The 9,450-nt window shown below is 36.6% G+C and overlaps 3 protein-coding genes across 6 annotated transcripts; 1 reads left to right on the top strand and 2 right to left on the bottom strand.

The window, feature by feature from the left end:
- Positions 1–202: 202 nt before the first annotated feature.
- On the bottom strand, positions 203–2,713 carry LOC116853876 (ELMO domain-containing protein 2). 2 transcript variants are annotated; one of them, XM_032835172.1, is made up of 2 exons: positions 2,698–2,713; positions 203–2,227 (listed from the first exon to the last, which is right to left on the bottom strand). In XM_032835172.1, the coding sequence occupies exon 2, from the start codon at positions 1,905–1,907 to the stop codon at positions 969–971; it is 939 nt and encodes a 312-aa protein (XP_032691063.1). In that variant the 5' UTR covers positions 1,908–2,227; positions 2,698–2,713; the 3' UTR covers positions 203–968. The 2 variants fall into 2 exon arrangements, with proteins under 2 accessions (XP_032691063.1, XP_032691062.1); XM_032835171.1 differs by lacking the exon at positions 2,698–2,713 and adding an exon at positions 2,495–2,672.
- A 463-nt stretch (positions 2,714–3,176) lies between these two features.
- Positions 3,177–3,786, top strand: LOC116853880 (small integral membrane protein 8). The gene is made up of 2 exons (XM_032835179.1): positions 3,177–3,436; positions 3,533–3,786. Exons 1-2 carry the CDS (start codon positions 3,335–3,337, stop codon positions 3,689–3,691), a joined length of 261 nt encoding a protein of 86 aa, XP_032691070.1. The 5' UTR covers positions 3,177–3,334; the 3' UTR covers positions 3,692–3,786.
- A 234-nt stretch (positions 3,787–4,020) lies between these two features.
- On the bottom strand, positions 4,021–8,266 carry LOC116853875 (aspartate aminotransferase, cytoplasmic). Of its 3 annotated transcripts, XM_032835170.1 has the most exons (7): positions 7,725–8,266; positions 7,341–7,510; positions 6,824–7,114; positions 6,480–6,751; positions 6,115–6,392; positions 5,896–6,038; positions 4,021–5,806 (listed from the first exon to the last, which is right to left on the bottom strand). In XM_032835170.1, exons 3-7 carry the CDS (start codon positions 6,972–6,974, stop codon positions 5,643–5,645), a joined length of 1,008 nt encoding a protein of 335 aa, XP_032691061.1. In that variant the 5' UTR covers positions 6,975–7,114; positions 7,341–7,510; positions 7,725–8,266; the 3' UTR covers positions 4,021–5,642. The 3 variants fall into 3 exon arrangements, with proteins under 3 accessions (XP_032691061.1, XP_032691058.1, XP_032691060.1); XM_032835167.1 differs by lacking the exon at positions 7,341–7,510 and having other exon boundaries at positions 7,725–8,258; XM_032835169.1 differs by lacking the exon at positions 7,341–7,510 and having other exon boundaries at positions 6,480–6,736; positions 7,725–8,248.
- Positions 8,267–9,450: the final 1,184 nt, after the last annotated feature.

The following is a 9,450-nucleotide window of genomic DNA, read 5'->3' as shown; positions in this document are numbered from 1 at the left end:
ATATATATATATATATATATATATATATATATATATATATAATTTTATATATATTATATATATATTTATATTATATAATTTATGTAACATTATATAATATATAATATATATAATATTTTTAATTTTGTATAATATTAGAGTTTAACTAAATACGTAAGCGACAAATTTCGTGTCCTAGTTTCGTAAATAGATCCTATTTGCGTAGAATTTACGTGAACTCAAGAGAAACTAAAATTATAACAACTTGACATAATTGACATAATTATGATGCAGAACATCGACGTGTTAACTGTATTACACTACTAAGGAAAAGGCAGGAATCTCTATAGTGGAGAAACCTATCTACTATTCACTCAAATGTCATCTTAAGACCTGGCTGCTCGCTGCGCGTCCATCTTAATTTATGACGTCAAAAAAGCAAGAAAACACAAGCTAAAAATTCACAAAATATATAGAATTGATGTGTCTATAAAATGGCACCTGCGATCGATTGAGAAGATTGAGAAAATAGTCTGAACACTTTCTTTTTATTCCAACAATCAATAAATGACTATAAAATTAACGTGGCAAAATAAAAAATGCAGATTAAAAAGGCAGGTTACTTGTCGTGTTAATTTTACAGCAATTTATTGATTGTTAAAGCAAAAGGAAAACGCTCGGAATATTTTATAGATATGTCCGATCGATGTATCATTCTATAGATATATTTTTTTTATTTCTACGTATCTTGCAAGAATTTTTATTGTCGGGTATTTTCTTACCTCTGACATTATCAATCAAAAGTTTCGCAGTGAGGAATCAAAAGCCTTAATATCACAATCAAGCTGATAATGTGAAAATACATAATAAAAAATAAGTTTGTGTGTGTATATATGTATGGGTGTACGATAGCCTGGACATTGTACTTATTTTCTATGCAGCTATATTTTGGTCTTGTCTTACGAGTAAAAGGCACTCGTATTAACGTATTAGATATTGTCAACTGCCAAGTTTATCCTGAAAACAGTCGATGGATTAGCCAATGCAATTCTAATGCTGTTCTCGAATTGCTCCTGTATAGATGAGAACTCCATCATATTGCTGGGCTTCGAGTCGATCCAAAAGCCATCGAATTCGTAGAACAGGTAACAATAGAACTGGTGAAAGGCACGAACTGTCGGCAAAGTTTTGGAGTAGTTGTATATGTGAGTTTTCGCACTGCCGTCCCTCAGCAGCTTGAGCGCCATGCTGGTGAGGTTTATGCCGACGATTGCGAACGCGTAGCCGTAACGCGGATGAATCGAGTGCGACAGCACATGAGTGGCCGCGTTCGGATACTCTTGAGCAAAATAAACGAGATTCTCCAGCCCGAGAATGCCCATGCCGCGGAAGTCCGTCTTCGGATCGTCCCCTTGGAAGCCGATCTGCTGCCACTGCTTGGTTACCCGCGCGTCCAACGGCTCGCGCGGCATCAGCAGATTCCACAGCTTCAGCAACAGCTGCTCGTGCTCGAGATTGTCCGTACTGTAGGGCGTCTTTCTAAGCTCCTCGCATTCGACGCACAGCTGATGGTAGCCCCAAATCAGCTCCACGCATTTGCCGAACGACTTGGCGAAGTCCGGGTGAGCGGCAGGGTTGATATTCTTCGTCTCCAGCACAGTCTTGATGGCCACCTCGAGGATCTTGCGCTCCGTCTTCGTACTTATCCCACGCTGATCAGCGGTGTCATTCAGATGCGCGACCAATGCCCGGATGTTCGCGTTACGCGATCGTCTCAGGGACTTCTCGACGGCGAAGGTGCGCGCCGCCCCCGACGGTTGGCCGTAGCAGATTCTTTGCAGCTCGCACATCTGCGTGGTCCGACGTAGGAACCACTTCACGATAGGCCTTAGGTACCAGCATACCAAGGACCAGACGTACACGAACATGTTTCCCGTCGTCACTCCGTCGTGCCGTCGTGTTTGTCGACGTTACCTGTCAAACACGAGCAACGTGCACGCGCGCGCGCGCGCGCGCGTACGAAGAAGCAGCCCTAAAAACACCACGTTACCGTCGTATGACGCGATGCCCCGCGTTTGTCATCTTGTTCCGACGATTGATTCTCATCGTTACCCCCTCAAGTGATGCGTAAATGATGCCGGTCTAGTCCTATAACCTCCTCACTGATATGTATCATTTTTAACCTCGCTCATGCGTTGCTTGCTAGCGGGCAGAGCATAGAGATGGCCACTCTCGCTTTCGCAACAATCTGTATATGAGAAACGCAACTATGTTCATAAAACATGAACGTGAAACTACACAACCGTGTTTATTGCATATTTTCGGCGGATACGTTGTGAGATAAGGAAATAATAATCAATAATAGCTGCGATACAAGATCTCAAATAATATCTCTTGTTACCGTCTTCTCGAGTGACTCTCTTTTGTAAGTTTTCAACAAATGCAGAGCATTAGAAAAATGATATATATGCTTATATTTTTTTTAAATGCAGGTATTTCTCTTTAATTTGCGTACCTGCAGATTTTAATGTGATGTTTTTCACTGAGTTATTCAACGTTAAAGTAAAAGTATCATTTCGATTTTTGATCGCTCATAGGAGTATGAATCAGTCTGTAATATTTCTCTGTCTGTGAAAATGAATAAAAAGCTTAAAATTTGCTTTTTAAAACCCTTAGGAGCGCCGCACACGATTGACATAACAGTAACGTAAGACGTACCGTAAGAATTGACCAATCACTTTGAGCATCGTCGAACCGTAATGTCGCCATTTTTGTGAATACTCAATTGTAATTGGTCCATTTTTACGGTACGTCTTACGTTACTGTTATGTCAATTCGTGTGCAGCGCCCCTTAGTGGCCAGAGTTAGGTGCTAGAGACCCTTGAGCACAGATTCTATAAACTAGATTGCAACAAGGCTTCGAACGTGCGTCGCGTAAGGTTTCCGGTTGCATGCGAGAAAATGGCGGCGATCCTATGTGTGTTATGTGTCACTGTGTGAATCAGCGTAACCATTAAATTACTGTCGTAAAACAAAAAATGCTAGCATCTTATTGTATTAAAAAATGTCGTAACAAAAAAATAGATAGTATTGGACGTTATTTGCTCTGCTCATTTTCAACAAAAGAATTTTATGACTAAATATAGTGAAAATATGTGGCGATAGCGGCCATTTTCTCGCATGCAACTCTATCGGACGCAAGCCGTTACATGCTTTTAGATAGTCTGTTAGCAATCTAGTTTAGTATAGACATCTGTGCGGGTAACCTAAAAATAACGGGTCTATTGCAAGAAGATTAGTCAATTTTCTATACGAGTGTAGTGAATGTTGAATGTCAAGTTTTTAAAAACTAAAAATGAGTAAAAATACTCGTGATACAACCCCAGGTGATGGCCTACGATCATTGCGAAGCACTTTGTTATTCCGTGCCGTTAACTATGAATTATATGTCAAGCCGGTGAGGTTATACATTGATATCTAATATTAAAAACGAAACCGAGTAAAAGAATGATTGATTTTGTTTTGAAACTGATTTTGTTTATTTTATTCACAGAACAAAGCTATCATGATTTTTGGTATTATAGCAATGTTGGGTTGTTCAGGATATATATTTTACATGAATCGTAATCACAAGAGAAACGATTATCAAGCTATAGTTAAATCAGATGATACAGTGGTACTAATGAGGAAAGAATCTAAATGGGCAGACTAAATAAGAAATGTATATACTAATAATCAATTTGTCATAGCACTTTGTAACTGATTAATCAAATTCTGATAATATATGTGTATATATGTTTATATGTATATATATGTTTAAGTCTAAGATAATTGTTTATATTGTTATATCAGAAAATCTTATTTGTTTTTAGATTATTTAGAGATTATAATTTTATTTATGATTATATATGATTATAAAATCACTTATAATTATAAAAATCTAAATTTTTAAATAATAATTATGATTTAATAGAATTTGTGGATGGTTATATATAAATATATATAATTTCAATATGGACCAATTAAATACATTTTAAGATAGACTTTTCATTCAAATTTTTATTTGCTGAAATATAATCTATGATATCTAATAACATATTGTATAATAAAAGCAATACTCTCAACTAAAATTATATTGTTATTCTATGTAACACTGCATTATAAAGATTGTGATATTAATCAATACAGGTTATAACATGTGTATTATAAACTCATAAAATATGGACCCCTATAATTCAGAGAATTTTAGATTCTTTTACAAAATATTAATATGCAGCTGTTTCTATATAAATTTATACAAATTTTCCATTGAAAATTTGTATATTGGCAGTACAGAATGTTTCTTTTTAATCATTTTTATCACACATCTATTTTCTGTAAATCTTGGTTGAGATTAATAGAAGTATTGGTCCTGATTTCAGCAAAATTATTACCACAAATATATGTTCATACATTATTAACTGCTTTATCATGCATATACTTATAATGTATATTTTGTGATATAATGTGATATTTTCCACATATTTAAGTTTTTTAGTACTCAACTTATATTTATCAAAATATTTGTTGCAATAAAATTTTAATGATATATACAATTCTAGCTCTCACATATGCATTATCAAAATAATTGAGGAAGCACACTGGATGAATATTGGAGAGAGCAGTGAATATTAATAAGTCATAATTCTTTTACTAGATTCTATAGCACCAACACGAATTTTTAATATTTACTAGCACCTTGCATTTTTGGCCTTTTCAAAAATCGACAACATGAAACAACAAAATCCTAATCTTTTTTCATGTACATGCCGAAAGATAAATATGAAATTAAATAATATTATCACATCAATTCATAACAACAAACAAATGATATCCTAACATGATATCATATAATTCCAATATTATAATTACGATAAGAGACTTTTAAATTTAATACAAATAAATTTATACTTATACCCCATGATAAGAGAGATGTAATCATTAAACTAAGAATAAAAGTTATTCAAGTATGTGGAAAAATACAGGTTACCTTTACAATAATCGTGTTATACCTTTTTAGAAAGAGTTATTTACACATTATTCAACTGCATAATCTATGATGGAAAATATATAGTAAAATATTTTGAAGTATAAAATCTTTGGATAAAATTTTTCTAGCATTAATCAAATTGTATCTGCGTACATGTTTCAGATTTTATATGTATATTTTTTGTAAATATTCAACTATTTCCACAGTATTTGAAGTTAGTAACTGTTAATAAACTTTTAGTGGTAAATCACACTATATATAAAAAAAATCACGATAAAGTGACGTAATTAATATATAGTAAAAATTTGGCATCTTGTCATACTTTGTACTTTTGCCCCTTGAAATTTCGAAACAAAAGGAAAAGAACAACTTATTAGTGGAGGGATCAAGACTTACTTTTTCTTGATTTTAGTAAGTCCTTAAAAAGAGGAACTTACAGGAAGGCTTATTGTATCGAATATGAAGGCAGAATATACAATTTCGTGTAACGGATTTCAATATTGTCCAAAAATAATTGTTTCCCTGACTAGCCTGAATTTGGTCATATATAAAATATTGCTATATTTTTTTCAATGACAAGACTTGATCATTTCTTTGTACTTATAACACGATATTGAGGTCCGAGCGTCTTATTTTAACATATACAATCGGCCCGCGTTTCCGGCAATAGCATTACCGTTTCGTGAATTGCATTAGCCACATAGTCCAAATTAGATTCGTTGAGTCCGCACATATTTATACGGCCGCTGCGTAGTGTATAGATGTGATAATTGTCTCTCAAATGCTGCACTTGCCTCTCTAAAAGAAAACGTTCGAAAATTCGTAATGGTTCCTTTCTGCTTAGAGGGACAATGACATAATTCGAAGAATAAAATTGTATATCTAACCAGTGAGTCCTGTATATGAGAACATCCCAATCTGCTGAACAATATGATCCCAAACACCAGGAGTGCCTAATTTAAGCAGTCTGTGATGCAAACCTACTCTCATTTGTTTGATTCTACTGGACATCGTTCTGATATGCTCTCTCCTAAAAATGTCGAGTCGTATTACTTAAACGATTAGAATGATTTCGTAAAGGATATAGAGATGAAGAATGTGAATACCATTCCTCAAAAAACTCTGAGTTTCTCAGCACCGTCGCGACGATTCGCGCGCCGTGATTGGGAGGGTTGCTGTACATTCCTCGGACGATTAACGTTAATTGCGACTTAGCTTGCACCAGTTCCTTCGTGTCATTCAATACAAAGACTATGTTACCGACTCTTTCGTTGTACAATCCGAAGTTCTTGGCGAAGCTCTGCGTGCAGATGAGTTCGATCCCACGCTCGGCGAACATTCGTACAGCGTACGCGTCTTTGTCCAAGTCGCCGCTCGCGAAGCCCTGTTAGAATTCGACATATAACTCCATCTCAACGTGCTACGAAGGTAAAGTGACGATCGTGCAAACTATCGAAAATTGATTACTAACTTGGTACGCGCTGTCGAACAATGGGAAGAGCCGTTTCTCTTCAATCACGTCAGCTATCTTAGCCCATTGCTCCGGAGTCGGATCGCATCCGGTGGGATTATGCGCGCATGCGTGCAAAATGATCACAGCATTCTCTGGAGCATTTCTCAGATCGTCCAGCATACCCTCCAAGTCGATGCTGCGCGTCTTCTCGTCCCAATATGTGTACTCGCAAGCGTGTTTAAATCCTCCGTTAGTAAATACCAGTCTATGGTTTTCTGCCAACACAAAATCTTACAATACAGGACAAATTTTCATCAGTGAGCAAGACAATACTGGTATCATCTCTCTTCGCACTTACTTACCCCAGGAAGGCTTGCTATAGTAAAAAGTATCATATTGTAGAACATGGCTCAAAAATTCTGCGGTGACACGCAGTGCCCCTGTGCCAGAGAGTGATTGAATACTGAAGGCACGCCCTTGGGCAATAACAGGAGAGTTTGCACCCAATAACATACTCGTAGCAGCCTCACTAAATGCATCTAAGCCAAGGACTGGCAAATATTCATGGTTCTGTAAGTCATCGGTAGCCAGTGACCTTTCTACTTTTTTTACAACTGGTAGGACCCATGGTTTACCCTCGCTGGTACGGTAAGCTGAAAGGGAGTTATGTGAATTCCTCAGAATTGAGCATTACGGTGCAACTATGCGACATAGATTTAACACAATAGCTAATTAAATCACAAGAGAAATACAAGTCAGACATCAATACGGCTCACAATATTTGCATCTCAAGAAACACATATTACAATTTTTTAAATGTGTGTTATAATTTATTGTATATGGTGCTTAATTAAAGAATTAACTAGAATTTATATTTACATGATACAAACGAAAGGAATTTTCTTAGAGCTACTTTGTAGCAGACATTCCATTACTCCCACACTGGTTTATTTATTACTTCCTTAAAATAATCACATAAAAGAGACCTGTGTGGTGAGTGTGTGAATATGTAGATATACATGTGTGGTACTATCTATTACATAACCATCCTGGAAGTGAACCAGAAATGCAAAATACGGAAATAATAATTATATGTTGCGCACATCATTTTACACTCATCTATGAATTTTAACTTGTAATAAAATATATTTTTAAGAACCATGTACATATACGCACACACGTATATGCCATACGAAATGAAACTTTAACATGGTATTAATAATAGATTGTTTTGATTGCGAAGGATAAAATGATCGTACATACCTCCTATGGTAAGATTAACTTTATTCTCGTGAGTATCGTCGACAAATGCTTTTTGCAGCGCGAAAACTTCGATGGGAGGTCCCAGTTTTATCCCGGTAAATCTGGTGCTCATGTCGTGGCGGTTGTCGTCGTCGTTATCACGATAAATAATAACGATAGCGATTCGACGCGAAGAGTGACAATGAAATGTTTCCTCGACTTCACCTTTAAGTAGAATACCCGTTCGTACCAGTAATAATATAATTAAGAACCGTTGAAATTCTGATAGAAATGTAGGCAGGCAGAGACAGCCAGGAAGTAACAGCGAAACGAAGTCACGCTCGCGCGCTCCAAAATTGCTCTACGGCCTGTGATTCGTGTAATGCCGTCGATTACAGCCTGTGCCGCATACATGCATATGTGTTGCGACTTTCGCACTACTACACAAATTGACCAAGGTGACGTAAATATCCCTCTCATCAAGATTATACTTTGCACTTTTGTATTATCGTGTAGCACGCAGTGGTTCTCAGAGTCGACACATAAACACACATACACATATACAAGTGGCATCACGTGTTCATTATTTCATTCGAAATTAAGCACCTTCGATTCGAGTGGACAGGCTGATAACAAGATTTGAAGAGCTATATATTCATGATTAAATGTCATATGTTGAAACTTGCCTTATTACGTGATCGGATTACTTCCTAATGCGCTTGCGAATACACCATTAGAGGTTATCAAATAAATAATTAAGAAAATAAATAATAAAAATTTGTTTATTTAATAACCATGAGATGTTGAACGCCTGAGTGCGATTGCACTCAACTTAAACCCCGTGATCGAAACTGGACGGCTACATGCGCATCCAATTAGTGATCAAGGTTGCATTCTAAAACGTTCTTTTTAAAAAAATTTTACTTGATATTCTATAGTATATAACGTGGACTATAGGTTGAGTCAAATTTTTCTCAAAAAGGACGTTTTAGAACGCAACCCAGATTGCGCGTGTGCAAGTGACGTCACAGCTCGACGTTGTCCTTCCACAGGCGTATCTAGATGCAACAATAGATGCGTGTAAAGGGTTCATGTAATTTTTCCACGTTTTTCGCTGGAGAAGTTAAACTAGTTTTATATTAGTCACAAATTGCAAGATCGCAAGAAAATTGACTAATACCCTAACAGCACGGAGACGTTCTGAGGACGTTTTGAGTAGATCGCAATGCGTATATTGCGATTATCTCAGAATGTTCTCATATCTACTGCGATCGACTGAGTACGTTCTGAGTAAATACGCGCGCGATACAAATGCGTACGTATCATTTCAGTCAAACCTGAGAATATACGCACGCGTACGTATCATTTCCGTATCCCTGAGTGAAATCTGAGAACATTCGAGCGCGAAAGAAAACCGAATGATACTATAAGTAACGTTCTAGCGTTCAACTTAGTACGTCACAGATGATCACAGTACAATGAGTACGAAAATGGGATGATACGCAGTACGTCGCGTGCTGTTAGGGTATTTGATTATTCTTCTTGCGATCGAAGAAAAAATCGATTGTGATGGATCGATTGGTATCGATTGACATTCAAGCAATCAGCTGCAGATAATCCCGGTCTAACCGCCGTCACGACAAGACGTGTTCGAACAAGTTCGGACCTTGATTTTTTGGAACGTGCCTTAGAATTTTCCAAGATTTTATTCTCGAAATATATCATAAATCGGAATAATGGCGTTGGG

This window comes from Odontomachus brunneus, unplaced genomic scaffold (assembly GCF_010583005.1).
Source record: "Odontomachus brunneus isolate Ranch 3 - 2012 unplaced genomic scaffold, Obru_v1 Obru_scaffold_007, whole genome shotgun sequence".
NCBI lineage: Eukaryota > Metazoa > Arthropoda > Insecta > Hymenoptera > Formicidae > Odontomachus > Odontomachus brunneus.
Note: the sequence above shows the minus strand (reverse complement) of the source record. Positions and strands in the feature narration are given on the sequence as shown.